The sequence below is a fragment of the Lissotriton helveticus genome, chromosome 5_1 (assembly GCF_964261635.1).
Source record: "Lissotriton helveticus chromosome 5_1, aLisHel1.1, whole genome shotgun sequence".
Classification (NCBI taxonomy): Eukaryota; Metazoa; Chordata; class Amphibia; order Caudata; family Salamandridae; genus Lissotriton; species Lissotriton helveticus.
The window spans coordinates 912,844,277-912,863,504 of NC_136065.1; the positions used below are offsets into that span (position 1 = coordinate 912,844,277).

The 19,228-nt window shown below is 43.2% G+C and overlaps 1 protein-coding gene across 1 annotated transcript in view; it reads right to left on the minus strand.

Annotated features, from left to right (window-relative positions):
* The window catches only part of LOC144752568 (poly [ADP-ribose] polymerase tankyrase-2-like), a 281,081-nt gene that overhangs the window by 136,719 nt on the left and 125,134 nt on the right, over positions 1–19,228 (minus strand). The window contains exons 9-11 of the mRNA XM_078640457.1: positions 17,702–17,823; positions 8,941–9,032; positions 8,766–8,844 (exon numbers count right to left, since the gene is read on the minus strand). Coding sequence (XP_078496583.1) covers positions 8,766–8,844; positions 8,941–9,032; positions 17,702–17,823 — 293 coding nt within the window. The remainder of the gene's footprint in view (positions 1–8,765; positions 8,845–8,940; positions 9,033–17,701; positions 17,824–19,228) is intronic.

A 19,228-nucleotide genomic window follows, 5' to 3' on the forward strand; every position in this document is an offset into this window, starting at 1 on the left:
CTCTTATTGTATTGAACATTATTTGCTAGATATGCCCGGGATGTGCGCGTGGCGGTCGATTCCAGAAATTTCTGTCAGGGCCGGGGGATGGCAACATCTAAAAAAATTCAGCTGGGGGGGGGGGGGGGCTCAACCTACCAAAGTTTGAAGACCTCTGCACTAGGGTTTGTGGCATGTCCTGATAGTGAATTACAGCCTATTTCGTTTTTCACTATTGCAAGTCTACCTGTTCCCCATAGGCCAGAGTGGGAAGTTTGATTAGAACATCCTATAATCCTGAATGACTCAGCGAACATGGTAGAAGGAATATGCTACTTACCAGTATGCATCTGTTCTTGGCACGTAGAGCTGCAGAATTGCACACTATGCATAGATGGCCACCTAGTGTTGGGCCCGGATGTTTGCAGTTTGTTTTTCTTGTAGAAAGTCTTTGGATGTCACGAGATAGGAGACTCCTCCTTTGGGTGATACTGCGCATGGGCATCGGCTCCATCCCCAGATTGTTTTTTTACGCCACCGGGCTCGGATGTGGTTCCAGCTCTCCTTGTTGGAACAGATTACCGTCGGCGCGCAATCCTCACCGGCATCGGCTCCATCCCCAGATTGTTTTTCCCCATTAGGGAAGTGATGGAGCTAAGAGATAGTGATGACCATGTGTGTTTGTATCTAATGACGATAACACTGGAACAGATAAAGGTAGCCGGGGAGGCGGGTCGCCGTGTGCAATTCTGCAGCTCTACATGCCAAGAACTGATGCATACTGGTAAGTAGCATTATCCGTTCGAGGCATATGAGCTGCAGATTGCACACTATGCATTGATTGTATAGCAGGACCCACGTTAGTGGCTTGTTGCTTTGTTTGCACATCTACACAATAGTGTTTTGTGAATGTGTGCGGTGTAGACCATGTAGCTGCTTTGCAGATGTCTTCTAAGGAAATGTTCCCTAAGAATGCCATGGAAGCCCCTATTTTCCTTGTAGAATGGGCTTTTGGAGGAATTGTTAGTGTACGCTTATCTTTATGATAACATATTTGGATACACTTAACGATCCACCTGGCAATACCAGAATTTGATATTGGGTTGCCTTTATGCGGTGGTGAAAAAGATACAAAAAGCTGTTTTGTTTTCCTAAAGCTTTGTGTTCTCTCTATGTAGTACAGTAATGCTCTTTTGACATCTAAGGTGTGCAGAGCTCTTTCTGCTACTGTTTGTGGCTGCGAGAAGAAGACTGGCAGTTCCACAGATTGGTTTAGATGGAATGGCGAAATAAATTTTGGAAGGAATGTAGGGTTTGTATGAACAACCACCTTATTGTGATGCATTTGCAGAAAAGGTTATTGAATGGTAAATGCTTGCATTTCACTAACTCTTCTTAAAGAAGTAATGGCTACTAGGAAAGCCACTTTCCATGTGAGAAATTGCAATTCGCATTTATGTAAAGGTTCAAATGGAGGTCCCATGAGACCTCCATGTTTAAGTTCCACACAGGTGAAGGTGGTATTCTTGGAGGTATTATTCTTTTGAGACCCTCCATGAAAGCTTTAATGGCTGGTACTCTAAAAAGAGACAGATGTTGTCTATTTTGTAAGTAAGCTGCAATGGCAGCTAGGTGCAATATGATAGATGTGTAGGCTAAATTACACTTTTGAAGGTGTAGTAAATAGCCTATAATGTGTTGGATGGACACATCTAGGGGATTTATGTTGTTGTTTTGACAGTATATTACAAAACGTTTCCACTTAGCAGCATAACATGCTCTAGTGGTGGGACGCCTTGCTTCCTTGATAACATTCATACACTCTTGAGGGAGTTTGAGATAACCAAACTCTATGACTTCAGTAGCCAGATCGCAAGGTTGAGCTGAGATGGGTGCCTGATCTCTCCATGGTTCTGAGTTAAAAGATGTGAAGATAGGTTTAGTTTTTTATGTGGTACCACATATAGCTGTAACAGTGTGGTGTACCACGGTTGTCTGGCCCACGTTGGAGCTACTAGTATAAGCGTTAGCGAGTGTTGTTGCATCTTGCGTACTAGTAAGGGAATCATTGGTAGAGGAGGAAAAGCGTACGCAAATAGTCCTGACCAGTTCATCCATATCGCATTGCCTTTGGCCAATGGGTGTGGGTATCTGGCGGCAAAGTGTGGGCATTTTGCGTTGTCGTGGGTGGCAAAGAGTCTATCTGAGGTTGTCCCCACATTTAAAAGAACGGATGAAGAACTTGTGGATGAAGTTCCCACTCGTGCATCTGCTGAGTCTGCCGACTTAGCAGATCTGCCATGGTGTTTTGAACCCCTGGGACGTGTTGGGCTATTAAGAAGATGTGCTGAGGTATAGCCCACCTCCATATCTGCTGAGCTAGTTGAGAGAGCTGCAGAGAGTGTGTCCCTCTTTGTTTATGTAATACATGGCTGTCATATTGTCTGTGCGGACTAAGACAGTCTTGTTTGCAATTTATTTTTGGAATGCTTTTAGAGCTAGAAACACAGCTAACAACTCCAGATGGTTGATGTGGAGTAGTTTTTGCATTGGTGTCCACTTTCCCTGCGTGGTGTGATGCAGTAGGTGGGCTCCCCAGCCGGAGAGCGATGCGTCTGCTGTTAGTATTTGTGGAACTAGCTCTAGGAATAGTCGGCCTTTTGACAGGTTTTTTGTGTTCCACCATTGCAGAGAGCGATGAGTCCGACTGTCTACCAATACTTGGTCTGTTAACTGACCCTGAGCCTGGTTCCACTGATGTGCTAGACATTCTTGAAGTGGACGCATTTGCAGTCTTGCGTGAGGTACTATGAGTATGCATGATGCCATCATCCCTATGAGTTGCATAAACACTCGAGCTGGAAGCGAGTGTTGTGATTTGAATTTTGTTAGGAGCATTTGCACACTTGTTATCCTTGCCGGAGAGGGATAAGCTAGTGTTAGTGGAGTATTGATTGTAGCTCCTAGGTACTGTTGTATGTGCGATGGTAGCAGATGTGACTTGGTGTAATTTACTGTGAAGCCCAAGTTGTGGAGTAACAGTATTGTATTGTGAGTGTGTTGTACACACTGGCTGTAAGACTGTGCTTTTATGAGCCAGTCGTCTAGATATGGGAAGACGTGGATGTGCTGTCTTCTTAAGTGTGCTGCTACCACTGCTAGACATTTGGTGAACACTTTTGGCGCTGTTGTTACTCCGAATGGGAGTACTTTGAATTGGTAGTGCTGTCCTTCTAGCACAAATCTTAGATACTTTCTGTGCGCCTGGTGAATTGGGATGTGAAAGTAGGCGTCTTTCAGATCTAGTGTGACAAGAAAGTCGTTCTGCAACAGGAGTGGAAGGACTTGCTGAGGTGTGACTATATGGAAATGATCTGACTGTATGTAAGCGTTTAGAGGTCTGAGGTCTAGAATAGGTCTCAGAGATCCGTCCTTCTTTGGAATTAAGAAGTATAGGGAATATACTCCTTTGTTCCTTTCATGTTTTGGAACTATTTCTATTGCATTTTTCTGCAGGAGTGAAAGCACTTCTTGTTTGAGCAGCGTTAAATGATCTTGTGACATTGGACGCGGTTTGGGTGGTATGTTTGGGGGGGTAGATGTTAGTTCTAGACAGTAACCTGACTGAATTATTTGAAGCACCCACCTGTCTGAAGTGATATCTTCCCAGGCTGGCAGGTATTGCTGTATCCTTCCCCCGACAGGAGTGGAATGGGGCGGGGGAAGGGGAGGGGAGTCATTGGGTAGGGGTGGAGGCAGAGCGTGAGTTGTTGTTCTTGCCTCTGCCTTTGTTGTTGTTGTTGTTGTTACCGCGGTAACCTCTCCTTTGGTAGCCCTTACTGTAGGTAGACTGAGTGGGGCTTTTGTACCCTGTGGAAGATGTGTCTGGTGAGTACCCTCTGTTTGCACCTCTATATATGGAGCGACGAAAGAACGTCTGGGAGCCTGAGACTGCAGGGCTCCCATAGATTTTGCTGCGTCGGTGTCTTTTTTTTTTTTTTTTTTTTTTTTTTTTTTCCGAGGGAGACATCCACATTGGGTCCAAATAAGTGTTGCTCATCGAATGGTTGATTTGAGTATAGCACTTTGGACCTCTGGCTTGAAGCCAGATATACGTAGCCAAGCATGCCTGCGCAGCAGGACGCTAGTATTGATGGCTCTGGAGGCTGGGTCTGCTGCATCTAGTGCACAGGGGATAGATGTGTTCGTGATAATTTTCCCTTCTTGAATTAACTCACTAGCTCTATCTTTAAATTTATCAGGGAGATGTTGCATTATGTCTTCGAGCTCATCATAATGTGCCCTATCATAGCGTGCTAGTAAGGCTTGTGTGTTGGCAATGCGCCACATGTTTGCTGCTGGTAAGGCAGTTCTTTTCCCTGACGCGTCAGGGAGTTTAGACTTCTTGTCTGGTGGGGGAGCTTCGCCTGATGTTTGAGAGTTAGCTCTTTTACGTGCGTTAGCTACAACTAGAGAGTCTAGGGGAACTGGTCCCTTTATATATGCTGGGTCAGATGGTGCAGATTTATACTTTTTCTCTACTCTTGGGTTTATGACCCGAGTTCTGACTGGGTCTTTAAAGACCTCAGAGGCATGTTTAACCACGCCTTTGAGCATTGGCAAAATTGCTGAGGACCTTTGTGCAGTGTCAAATGTGTCTAGCAGGAAGTCCTCCTCTACTGCATCGGAGTGCATGTCTACCCCGTGGTATTGTGCTGCTCTAATCAGTAACTGGTTAAACCCCATAGTGTCTTCTGGCGGTGAAGGCCTACAGGGGTATATGTCATCTTGAAGTACATTTGGAACGTCTGGTGTATTATAGTTGTCCCATGGGTCTGGCGAGGCTGGGTGATATGGCTCCTCTGGGTTAGCCCCTGTATCTGATATGTCGTCCCCATTATCACCATGTGTGCTAGATGGTGTAGGGGAGCGAGGTGGTGAAATATGGGGGGACGGATTGGGTGCAGGAGACGGGGAAGGCACATGCATAGGTGAGGTAGCAATGTCCTTCTTCTTTGGAGCCGGAGCTGGTGCTGGTGCCTCTGATGGTCATTTCTTTGATAACGTCAATCGACCAGTCTTGGGATCTTTTATGAGAGTCTTTTGCCTTGGGTCTGGAGTAAACAAGTCTCTTTCAGGAGTGTGACCTTTCGGCGTGGAAGCTTGTTTTGGCGCCGTAGCGGCTTCTTTCGACCTCTTGTCTTTAATGGGGGAAGTCGGGGTCTTTTTCGGTTGCGAAGTCTTTTTCGGTTCCGAGGGTTTTTTCGAGTCCGATACTTTTTTCGGCTCCGATGTGTGCATGAGCTCCGATGCTTTCTTGGGGTTGGAAGCTTTGTGTGGCTCCGAAGTTGTTTTGGGTGCCGGGGGAACTGAGTGTTTCGGCGCCGATGGCTTCGGTGCGGTACTAGATGGTTTCTTCGGTGCCGGTGAGTGTGTGTGCTGGCACAGAGTGAGGGTCGACTCGAGCACGAGTCCCCCTAAGGCTTTATTGACTTCTTGGCCGAGCCTGAAGGTGGGGCCGTCGAAGTAGTGTCTCGGTGTGCACCCGAGGCCGAGTGCGAGGGTGTGACCGTAGCCTTTTTAGTGTGTGTCGAGGGAGGGTCGGGGTCAACGGTCTTACTTACGAGCCGCTGCGCTGGAGTCACGTCCTTGACATCAGAATCTTCTGCCTCTAAATTGCTGTGGACGTCGTGCTGTTCTGGGACTTTGACGCCTTCCTGGAAGATGTCGTCCGGAATCGATGCTGAAGATCGAGCCATTGTTCTTCTGGCTCTCCGGTACCGGATAGTCTTTTTGGAGCGGAAGGAGGCACAGGCTGAACAGTCCTTGGCCTCGTGCTCTGGAGAGAGGTAGAGGTTACAAACCTCGTGGAGGTCAGTGTGGGGAAACTTCGACCCACATTGAGGACACTTTTTAAATGGCGTCCTTTCCATTAGCTGGAGTCGAGGCCTAGTTGGGCCCGAAGGCCGTAGTCGACGACCGGAATCGACGTTCTTGGTCTTGAAGAGTAGTGTCGACTGGAAAACGCTTTCGAGAGTAGTTTCTTGAAGCCGGTGAGGATTGCGCGCCGACGGTAATCGGCTCCAACAAGGAGAGCTGGAACAACATCCGAGCCCGGAGGCGGAAAAAAACAATCTGGGGATGGAGCCGATGCCCATGCGCAGTATCACCCAAAGGAGGAGTCACCTATCTCGTGACTTTCAAAGACTTTCTACAAGAAAAACAAACTGCAAACATCCGGGCCCAACACTAGGTGGACATCTATGCATAGTGTGCAATCTGCAGCTCATATGCATCGAACATTAGAGTTTAGTAAGTCTGAACTCAGAATGATAAAATACATCTTTTAGTGAAGTTGGTTTTAACATTCTGTGTTTGAAAATACAACTATTAGAAAGTAGGTATTTTCTTGCCTTACCATCCAAGCCTGCCTTTGCTAGGTTGTGTATTCCTTGTCTGGAGTTTAAGTGACAGGGGCTGGGGGATTCCAGGAGACCGGGTGAGTCAGCACAGTGCTGAATAGACCTATCTGCACATAGATGGGTGGGAGGAGTAGCACCTGGGTGTGAATAAGACACTGTGCCTGCCTCCCACAATGCTGGCTCCACCTCCTGTGGTGCGTATGATGTCCCTGGCCTACACTGTCAAAGAAAAAGGAGGAGTCTTGTAAACAAAGTGCTCCAAGACTGACCAGAACTGGTTTGGGCTAGGTACAGGACCCTCTGCCTTCAGAGGACAAAGGAATTGCAGGTATAAATATTGGCGCCCAGACCCCAAGATTTTAGAACTCTTTTGGGATCAAGAAGACTGCCAAGAAGAAGAGCCGGAGAAGCTGTGAGAAGGGACTACCACTTTGCTGTGTGGGCCTGCAGTGGCAGGACTGGACTGAACTTTCTGCAATCTACTTTTGTGAGTTTCTCCAAGGGCTTGAGGTAGAGCTTGCCCGCTGTTCAAGAAGTCTCAGGAACAGCAAAGACTTCAAGCTCGACGCCGTCTACGACACAGACTCCGTGTCCTGAAGGCACCACAGAGAGCACCACCGCAATGCCGCACCGCAACCCTGGTCTCACAAACTACGCCTGCTGACGCCGCCACCGAGCTGCTGCTCGCACCGCGACCTTTCGGCACCACACTCTGCACCGCCTTGCTTCACGACGACGCCGTCCGTGGTATCCCCAACGACGACGCTCCACGTCGGACTCGGCGCTGCTGCTTGAACCATGATTCGAAGGCACCGCTCGTAAAGTTACACGACACACCCTCATCCCGCATCGCAGCCTTGGCCTACCGACATAGGTGCTATCAACTCCAGTTCGTCAGCCGATTACAGCGCTTCAGCAACGACGACGCCGCTGCTTTCACCATGACCGGACAGCACCGTGACGAGCACGGCCTTCATCGCACACCGCGACCCTGGTCTCACCGACGACGCCATCTAACGCCGCCACAGAGCCGCTGCTTGCAACGCGACCAGAGGGCACCGCACGCCGCACCGCTGCACTTCGCACCGCAGCACGGACGCCTGCTGATGCTAGAGCTCCTGACTTCACCAGAGAGGAGTTCGATCTGCAACGTGTGTGACTTAAAGGGCCCCGACGACTCCTGCACCAACCTTCGGAACAGACGCCTGCGGATGCTGTGTTTTCGGAAGCTCAACGAGAGGTCATCGACGCCCTGCATTTCTGAAAGGTACTGTTTGCGGGTCTCCCCGACAAAGTAGCTGGCCCACAACGCCTCGGTCAGCCAGGACTGTTTGCTCACAACGCCGTGATAGCCCCGGACGGAGCTATCGACATCAAGGAACTATTTTTCAACGTTATTGGGATAAGTGAAGATTTGTAAGTACTGTATTGTGGATTTTTATCATTTTGGTCTTGTTTTAAGTATATAAAGATATTGGATATTTTTCTAAACTGGTGTGGTGTCCTTTTGTAGCGCTTACACTGTATTACTGTTGGTTATGTACAAATGCTTTACACACTGCCTCTGAGATAAGCCTGACTGCTTGTGCCAAGCTGGTAAGGGGGTGCGGTGGGGTTATTTTAGGAGTGCAACTCCCTTATCCGGACTAGGAAGAAGGGTCCCTACTTGGACAAAAGTGCAAGCCCTTGCCAACTACAGACCCCCATTTCTAACATTCACACTCGCTTTAATAAACATCTGAAGCAGAGAAGGGTTAAATCAGAATGCCTAGGGATCAGAATGTTGAAGTTTGTATAAGTTTGCTTTAAGGAACAGTTCCTGTATCTGTAGGTCAACCCTAAAAATTGAGAAAAGTTTAACTGGATTTTATTTTATTTTCACAGGTTCTTAAACCTTTGTCTTTAGCTTTAATTCATGTTTTCAGGGTACACAACACAGTGAAAACTGCATGAGGTCTTTCGACTCAACATTGGGTAAACAGTTTCAACCAAGTGAGCAAGATTTGTAACACTTAAAAAAACAAAACTCTTGACCTTTTACAGCAGAATAAGGTAAACGCTATGAAAACAACTGCTTTTATCCATGTTCTTAACATGTTTTTGAGAAAACGATGACCTAACAGACGTCATACTATAAAACATATTGCATCAAAAGCATTTCCTCAAGACCAACTTTATTACTGCCTTGTACGTCACTAGCCTTTCTGACACACATTGCTATTCTATAGTCCCAAACTGTACCCCGGGCTGAAAGCTATTGCCTTTGGCCCATCTAGATGAGTAAGGCTAAGTGAGCACTCCAACCTTCACGCATCAGTCGGTTATTGAAAGGAAGACTGTTCAAGTACTTGTGGCTACTCGTACCTTAGCCTCATGCTTCACAAGCAGGTCCACAACATCATCACGTGCGCTGTCAGATGCTACATGGAGAGGAGTCTGGAGACTAGAATAAACAGAAAGAAACGTTAATATGCACTTTGTGCTTCCATTCGAAAAATGGAGAACAATGGGGAATGCCATTAAAAAATAGAAGGCTTACTCTTTCATCTGCTCGTTAACATTTGCTCCTTTTCGTAAAAGTAATTCACACACAAGCTTTCTCTTGGAACACGGTGAAGCCGCTGCACAGTGCTAGAAATAAACAATTGCGTTGCATGAACATCAATATCTTTTTCAGTGCTCCCAAATCTAGTAACATGCATCAACAACCAAACCATTTAGCATTTTAAAGTCCACAGTGGAAAAATTAACATCACAAGTTTTAAGGGCCAACAGAACCTCAAGAAATGTTGCAGGGTCTTAATTTTTATACATTAAATGGAAGGGATACTTTACATTTCATAACATGGTACTTAACTTTACCGCAGAGATAGTTCTTCACCTATATGAAGAGGATCAATCCATTGATCAAAGTGAGGAAGTCTTACAGCGTTCTGTAGCAACACTATATAGTGTGATTTAGCAGTTTTCGCAGCGCTCAAGATTTTTCTTAATAAAACAATATTGTGCTTACAGAAGGCACCGTTACGTTTTTCCTGTGTCTGTCACATGGTTACCAAGTACTATTTTAAGGGTATTCAGGCTTGAAAACGGGTCTTAACCACTTAAGATGCAAGGGCGCCTCTCATTACATTAACTTCATATTTTCTTATAAATCTAAAGCGGATTGTTTTAAGAGTTTTTCTAGAAGAGTTTTTTTCAGTTATTTATCTAAACAAAAAGGGCTTGCCGTGGTTAAAACATTTTTTAAATACCATTAGCATTGACAAATTACAGGATAGATGTAGGTTATAAAATACAGAACACAGTCTGACAATGTTGTTGCATTGCTAATATATGATAAACAAATGAAGGTTTTTCACACACTTCCTTGAAGATCGGAATCAATGCCTTCTCTCAATTTCAGGAGGACTGGGTAAATAAATGCAAAGATGTATACGAATAAAGCTAGCTTTCATGGGACTATATCTAGGCTTTCCTGTTTTCAGTTTCTATTTTTGGTGAATTCTGGTGGGGTTCTTTCAGCGTTTTCAATATCTTAAAAAACAGTTGTTATCAGTGGTTACACATGTTCGCGCCACTAAAAACAACAGAAAAAGGATTTTTCCGGAGTTTATGGAACGTTTTGCTTTTATTACTGCTTGCTTTCTGCACTGAAAGAACATGGTATATAAACAGTGTACATATAGTGTATATGAGGTCCAAATAGATTTTTGCAAATTAATCTTATTGTAGTACACCATACAATACTTCTTCAGTGAGTCTTTGGGTCATGTGCGCTCGTTCTTTCCTTCCCAAGTAAACTTCTGTGAAAAGGCCCTCTCAGTATTCATAGCCCCTTGGGATGAGAACCATCAGCTAAGGGACACAGTTGGGATGACTCTTTCTTTGATGCCACAGAAAGCACAAAATGATAAATATTTGCATTTTAGTTCCTGTGCATAAGAAAACAGTGCACCAGAATGGACTAAAAAGTCAATAGCATCCCTCATTAACTCTGAAGACTGTCAAGATGCTTTCAGCATTCCATCTAACAAGTGGCAAGGATCTCCTAGAGGGAATCACTTCAGCTCGGGTATCAATTTGACAGGTCATCACACAACTTTTTTATATACATAGCTGAATCACTGCAAATACAAACAAGATCACTCCAATCTTTGTTGAACTTGGAAAGAACCTTTTTTGCAGAGCATTACAAGTGACACTGCGTTCCATGTTTTCCAAAAGTGTGGTGTCATGTTTTCACCACTATCCCAGATGCTTGGTGATATATATATATATATATATATATATACACTTGTCACTATACCTTGCATTGAATGTTTAAAGCCTGAGGTGTTGGCAATTCACCTACTATCAATACTGACCCACTAGAAACTATGGTCTGATGTATTAAGGGGTTTTACCCATTCTCTGTGGGTAAATGTGATGACACATATTAGGAAAGATTTTTATGAAACCAGCCATTTTACCTACCAGTGAAAGAATCAAATGCAGCCAAAATATCATATATGAGTGATATTTCCTGATTCTCTTCAGTTTATAAAATAATTAAACTACACCTAAAATATGAAACTAAACCCTGCATCTTTAGACCAAAGGCCACAAAACTGGAAAAAGTAAATGGAAAAAGAAACAATATTTTAGTGGCATCCTTAAAGAACAAAACTCAAGCAGAATACTGTTAGCCAGTCTTTCTTACTGCTAGCTTGTATAACAAAGTTAAATTGTATTGACCTCTTCAGGAAGAAAAAAATGACTCTTTCACTCTCTTTTTCCTTTCTTTGATTGGCATTCAGTTTGTGGTTGTGCAGGTGTTTTTTCCGTGTTTATGTTTTCACCAGGGAGGGCTATTTTTCTTTCAGTGGGGTTTTATCAGTTATTATAGGTTCAAACCTAAAACCCCGCAGCCTAACTATATCCAAACAATACAGTGATCTGCTTAAAGACTGTGCCCACTAGGAGACTGAGGGAAACAGACAAAACTCATCTCTTTAGACTATTAGATAGTCTCAGTCATTTGGCTGTCTACAATGAAGTGCCTTTCTTGAAAGAAGTTACAGCAGGTCATTGCCTGGGTAAACCCTTTCAATTTCAGACAGCACATTGTAGAATTGGAGTAGCTTTTGTTCCCCTTGAGCCCAGTTTAATGGAAGTGGGGCAAGCAGATGATAAAAATAACTTGGAATTAACCTATTACTGTGAGTTTGCCATTTCACATAATTATAGGAAGCAATGTAAGGCATTAAAATAAGATATACAATATCTAGTCAAGGCATGACAGTGTTAGCACTGCACATATCAAGTATTCACACGAGAGGCTTGTTTTCTAATCGCTTATCTTGAAGAAACCTGTGCACTTTTTTCATAATGTACCCAAATAACATTTTATATTCTTCTTTCCGAAGCACACAGAGCAGACCAACCCGCCTCATAATTAAATAATTTGGTAAAGAGAGTTCATGGAAAGAGAACAGCTTCGCTAGGCTCATCAAGGTAACCCTTCCAAATGTTTAACCTTTCAAACAGATATGCACTAGACACTTCAGAAAACATCAGTATCTTACTATAAACAGATGGCAAACAAATCATTTTGTGTGAAAAGGTTCACAAACATAGCTGATATTTAGGGCTTCAACATCATGCTCCTAAAATGGACTACTTATGTTTGGAACAAGCAAATAGTTTTGCAAAAGGATCATTTGAATAAATCCCCATCTTGAGGATGAACTGCTACTTAGAAGTTAAGAGACAATTGCCCACTGCAGAATTCCTACCTCAGACAAGTTAGCTAAAAACAAAATAGGAAATGGGCTGCGGTATGAATATAGTGCAAAACAGCAGAGTGGCTGGCATGCTATTGGCACACGATCTAGCCCCAAACTAAGACTCATGCTTTTTTCAACACCCTGTTTCGCTAGCCGTATGTGTCACTCATCAGAGAAGGGAGACATTAAGAGTTCAAGCATCAAGGAATCCGTAGCAATTCCTGGATGAAAAAAGCCAGACTGCTTTTGTTAGGAGTGCTCTGGCCTGGCAGCCACTGTCCCATCGTCGCCACACAAACGCGGTCTTAACTCTTCATCCATGGTAGAAACTTGCCTTCTACAACAATATAATCTTTTTGGAAGGTATGCCTTTGGACCCTAAAGTCAGTGACGCATCAAAGGACCTTCTGAATTCCAGCATCATTTCCCTTTTCCAGAGCTTGCTTATGCCACTGATAACTCTCCAGGCATAGGATTATATCCTCAAAGAACCTGAGTATATGTTTGCCTTGCCTTCCTCTCTAAGGGCTGAGACCATAATCTGCAGGTTCTGACTAGGTATCCAAATTAAATGCACAATACTCTGTAGACTCATTTACTGCGTTCAAAAAGGCTTCAGCAGCCATCTTGGAGCAGTACTACCAGGGCACACAACATCTCATATCATGTACAACCGATTAAGCTTACCAACAGGTACCATGACAAAAGTCTGATGTTTACCAAAGGCCATAACACACTTTAAGCTCCCTGGGCATCAAACTGAATCACATCTTGTAGCAACGGATGTATTTGTATTATTAAATGTAACAACTTTACTCTATGCCCATAAATCTCTGGCAGTCCTTGTTTTAGGTCTGTCCTAGGAAAAGTAGATGCTAATGTCCCAAGGGCCGAGAAAAACCCCAGCATTGAGTTAGTAAATCTCCTGCCTTTCTCAGAGGCAGGAGACTAGTCACTATTCTACTGTGGTATTCTTCTAATCTAAAATGTGATCAGCACCAGCTTTTCAGAGCACACCCAAAGATCATTATTTTGAGCATGCCGCAATGAACAAAATAATTTTTTTAACGAGGTGTGGTATACACGAAGGACAAAGATAAGAATAAAACAAGCCAATAAAGAGCATTGAAGAACCATCACTCACCCGCCAAAGAAAAACTGGATCCAAACCGAAGCATGGAAATGATCATGAAGGCACTGAGAGCCAAGAAAGACAATCCAGACATGAATACTTACTTTGTGCACGTATAGAAAGAATTCAAGGGCGTGTATGATTGAGTCACTGATGGTGAGATGAGAGTACATCAGTTGGAAGTTACAGAGTTTATATCACAGAAACCTAGTCTCCCTATGCCCAAGCTTCACTATCTGCAATGTAAAGTCACTCAACTTACAAAGACAAAATCAAGGATGGAATTTTAAGCCTTCTACATGAAATTAGTGGAATTGTCGCTGACAAAGATTTTTGGGCTATCACTTCAATTAAATTTGAAATAAGAATGGTTATCTGTATAGCATCACAGAAACCTTAATGGTGAATACCGGAGACCAACGGAGTAGCCAGAATAATTAACCCCCACCCTCCCAACTATGAACAATATGCCCAACAACTCTCTGAGAGCGAATGAGGCAAGCAGGCAAGACATTTATTCGGGAACTTGGTCCCATGGGAGAAATTCTGATGTGGCGGAAAAAATGCACTTTACCCCTTAATTTAACCTTCCATAACTTTGTATGTCTTTTTCCTCCTTTCTTCCATCCATCTAGTCTTCCTTATCTCCACTCTTCCATCAAGCCATGTTTCCCTCTGCTCATCATCTATCAGTCCCACCCACACTTTTGAGTTCTTTCCATCAATATCCCACCTTCTGTAGAATCTTACTATCCTCTTTCAGTGGTATTCATGAGCTGTTATTTGGACATCAATATTTCCTATCAAAATCAATTGAGGCATAAACAATAATTTGAATGTTGTATGTCACACAGATCTAGCCAGTGGCACTCACCTCGCTCAAGTTACTTTGGGGGCGCAGATTGAGGGGGTGGGGAGATTCATAACGCCCCTACCCTAGAACCATTATATTTAGCCTATTTCACTTCAGAGTAATGGACTCGCACAATATGCAGACTTACTAATTGAGAAACCACATTTTTTTTGGTCTCAGATTGATTTGGAGATACAGCTCCTTAATACTGACTAGCCCAGATATAAATTGAGATTCTATTTAACTCGAAAGAAAGTAGGGTCTTACAGGGATTCCAACTTGTGATCTTTAGATGGCAGCATGTTTCAATGGTAAGCTTTTAACTTATCGAGCAACCGTGCAAGTTTGTTTGGATTTTTTGTCCCTTTATAGTTGCTAATAGGAGCCACAAGACATATGTAACATTACTGTAAGGCGAGATCAACTGGGGAGAGGAGTTGGCCTAACGGCTAGGGCGCTCGACCTCGGGATCTGGGTTCGAGTCTCGGTAACGACGCCAAAACCTCCTGTGATTCTGGGCAAACCACTTAATGTCCCCGTGCCTAAAATGAAAGTGTTTCCTCATGTAACGTAACTGGTGCTATGTAAAGCGCTCTGATACCTGATTCGGTTCGGGTCTAGTTCGCGCTATATAAAACTCTGCAAAAAAAAAAAAAACTTGCTTTGCACCACGCATTCAACCACAGAGACCAAAGACAAACAATGTTGTGCATTTGACTTCTTAACCATTGGTGTAACGGGGATGGGCTAAAAGAGTTGCAGCAAGGATAAAGGTGATGGGATTTTATTATTGCTCAACTATTGTCTTCATACAAAGTCATTTTGAGGATGAAAGGCAAAGGCACATTCCTGCTTCCCTTAAATTATTTTGCCTGGTAGCCACATCTTAGTGCAGGCATTTAATAAATATGGCTGGGAAAAAAAACATTGAAGTCATTTCGATAGTCATAAATTGGAGGGAAATGGAGAAAGTGTGACACAATTTAAAGTACCCTCTTTGCACCACATGTTCTTCGCTTTACTCCCACAAAATTACGGCATTCCCTTTATCAGCTTTACTGCAGATAAACCAACATGTTGGCCAAGGTCAGAAGAAGAGGGAAAGTGCACATGACAACACTTTGTTCCCATTTCCCTTAATACCGGATTTTTGACACAGCATCCTCATTGGGTCTGGTGTGATAGCGCAGCTGTCTCAAGATCTTATGTGATAAAAAAAGACCTTCCAGGACAGAGATGCACTGTGGCTGCACCCCGCTGCTGAGTCATGAGAATACATGTTTTGATTAGTCAAAAGCTGTGAGCTTCTTAGAAAGAGTGCTGACCCGCCAACCAGCTGTGAGCATTTGTTTAACTAGCTGATCAAGCCAGGACGTTTATCAAAGCAAAGCCATTTTGTTTTTCATTTCATGCACACACATGCCAGAAGGGACCTTGCCTTTAAACGTCACAAAAATGCCTCTGTGATTCTATTCAAAATCTTCTCCTAGAAAACTATTGTGTTTGTACTTCTCTGGTTACCATGTGGTAAAGCTTATGCGCAATACAGTACAGCATTTTTGGTTATGATGGCAAGCCAATGGCCAAAGCTATAAACTAATCTGTATTTTTACAAAAAGTTAAAACCAAGTCTGCGGGTCTGGTTTATTTATTTTGAAAATTAAATGTTAAAGGTAATGGGCATTTAAGGGTGGATTATTACTTTGTTAAAATCGGTTGAGAGGTATTTTGTTAAATGAAATCTCACAGTTTAGTGTAGATTTGCTTGGCCAGTATGAGAATATGTTACTTACAGTATGCACTTCTAGATAAATAAGCGTTAGCAATACCAATAGATCTGGCTTATAAATTAAAGTGCTTCCTCAGCCAGTGATGGGTGAAGGCATTCAATTCAATAAGTCATCATACATGCACTCACTCACTCATCTCGAATCATTCACCCACAGTCTTTTTCTTTCATTCACCCATTTGTACAATCACAAACTCACAGAAGCTGAAAAGCATGTGTCAGATAAATTAAAACAAACGTAGAAAAAGAAAACATGCTGCAGCCTAAACATGACAGGCATATGTTTGCAATAAAAAATAAAATTAAACATAATTGCAAGTGACCATATTGCAGCGCTAGTTTAGATGATGTTTGTAATAAGCTGGCTCTTTATATACCATACCAAAAAGATGTATGCTCTGTAAAGAGTCCAGGTATCCCTTATGAGTGCACAGGAGCTTCTTCTAGTAATCCCAAGATGGTCCATCTAGGGTAGTGTGGTCGAACAGCCTTAGGCTTATCGGAGAAGAGTGTTAAGACATTTGTTGCAACTGTATCATAAAAGAAATTTCCTTTGGACTGTACTTCAGGACTCGTTATAGTATTAACTATGTACACCAATGTTCACCTTAATCACACCTGTTCAAGCTCACATCACTCATATAAGGGAAATATAACCAAACACCCAAGGTTCACAATGTAAACAACATTTTTGGTAAAAAAGTATATATCTATTTATTAGTCAAAATATCATAAAATACATAAGTCTTTGAGTGTGTGAACAATCAATTATACTTTTCCCTGAAATAACATCTAGAATTGATTCAACCTAATGTGCACAGAGGGTAGTGTTAAGCATTTGTTGTACACACTCAGTCAGCAAATGATATGCCACTCAAAGACCAATTTGTTTTGTAAAAATATTTTTACGTTACTTTATTTCTAGAACCAAGCCAAACCTGGCACAGGTAAGTGAAATAAATGTTTTGCAAAATCTTATGCAGTGTTTTTCAATTGAATGCAGATTCAAATTCAGTTGATTGAAATACAGGTAAGTCAAAAGATGAACACTACCCTCTGATAAGGCCTTACTGCTCACCCACACTACCACAAATAGAGAGGGATTGACTTCCAACTCACTAAGACACTAAGACCTGCAGCAACCAGGGTGATGCTCATGAGCAAAGAGTTACGATGTACTCTACGATCACTGCCAGTCTAGTAAGTGGAGGGAGATCACTAAGACTTCCAAAGGCAGTGTACACATTAGCACCTCATTGCTTGCAGTAGAGGCAACAGTTCCTCAGTCTCCTTCAAACAACACCTCAGACTCTTGTGCCATGTTCACCTGTTTGAAGCAGTAAGTCTAACCACATCCAGTCAGTCTATTGGGAAGTACTCGATGAAATGCAATATCACTTTGTTAGGAGTTATATTAGCAGAGACTGTCATCATCAGCAATGTTGGATGGCAACAAAACAATCATTCTACATGGGAGGCGAAAAGCAAAGCTCAAGCTGTCATCAAGTACTACCCACAACCAGAACAGAGCCCCAGTCCACTCAGCTTCTCAAATTAATGGCTGGTTACTTTACTTAGTGCAATGGACAATGATTTACTGATAATAAAGACATTACCCTATCAATAAACACAGTGTCAAGAGGCTGAATCTTTGTTGTATGTCAAGTTTATCAGCTATTTAAAAGTTACAACAGACTGATTCTTTTCCACAGAATAGAAGAAACTAAGGTAGAAAAATACAGTCAGGTGAATGCTTACCAATGCGGTCTCATGAGTCTGTGGACTTTTAAAGTTCACAATATCCAACGTAAGAATTTTTTTGATGCGAACTATATCGCCATCTCTTGCAGCGTGCAGCAAAGAGTGACCCTTGAACTCATCTAGAAAGACACAAATGAACAACATCAATTCAAACAAGCATGGAACAAGGATAAATCGCATTTGGAAGTTAAGACTTGCTTACGTTCTTCATAGGTGATGAATATGATCAAGCTACTCAGAAAACTTAAACTATGATAATTCAAGCAAAGAACGATACACAATACATTTCTTTCCAGAGAAGATTCTGAATAATGAAACAGCTCTTCCTTTCTACCTGTTACCCCCTCTCCAACAACCCTCAAGATGGGTCTGTAAAGGGAGTTGTCGTCTTAGACAACCTTGTTGCCCAACAGCAAACTAACTGCAGCCAAGTACTAAGGCAGTATGCTGGGCTCTTTTCTTTAATCCCTGGTCAGACAACCTAGTGTACACAATGTGGACACTGGGGACAACCTACCAGCCAAAAACAATATATAAAGACAGTCCAACCAAGTAAATTAAAGAATCAGAGATGAAATCAGCATGAGGCTGGAACTAGGGGTGATTGAACCTTCTGAGAATCCCTGGGCCAGTCCCGTGGTCTTAGTTTCCACACCTCTGGGAGGAAAACCAGAGCTGAGGTTTTGTGTCGACTACAGATGCCTCAATGCGGTCACTAAGATAGATTCACACCACATTGCAGGAGCAGGTGAGCTCATTGGCAGGATAGGGGTGGCCAAGTTTCTCATTTCTTTTGAATTGACATCAGGGTGCTGGCAGTTTGTGTCGACCCATGGAGCAAAAGAAGTCAGCATTTTCCATGCCAGATAGGGATTACTAGTTTACGGTGATACCCTTTGGTTTGAAGAATCCCCCTGCCATCTTTCAAAGGCTGGTGAACAAAGTCCTGGCTGCTGCTGGAGTTTTTAGTGCAAAAACAACAATTGATGGACAGAATGCAGAACAATGTCATACATTCACCCCAGTACAGAGATCTGGGCCTGAATCCATCGTTTTTGTGCACTCCACACCACCCCAGGTCAGACATGGCCATATGCAAATCAGCCTTGACCCTGTGCCTCATGGGAACAGTCCAGCCCAAACTGCCTTTCCTGGATCGGAATCAAGCATCCAAGGACCGGTTTCTGGCTATCAGCCGTCCTCAGCCTGGATAGCTTGACTCCAGTGGTGTGGAGAGCATGGGACTCACGTCTGAGCATACCCATCCCACTCTGGGTGACAAATGCAAAAACAACAATTGATGGACAGAATGCAGAACAATGTCATACATTCACCCCAGTACAGAGATCTGGGCCTAAATCTATCGTTTTTTTGGACTCCACACCACCCCAGGTCAGACATGGCCATATGCAAATCAGCCTTGACCGTGTCCCTCATGGGAACAGTCCAGCCCGAACTGCCAAGCCATGTCTTTCCTGGACCAGAATCAAGCATCCAAGGACCGGTTTCTGGCTATCAGCCTTC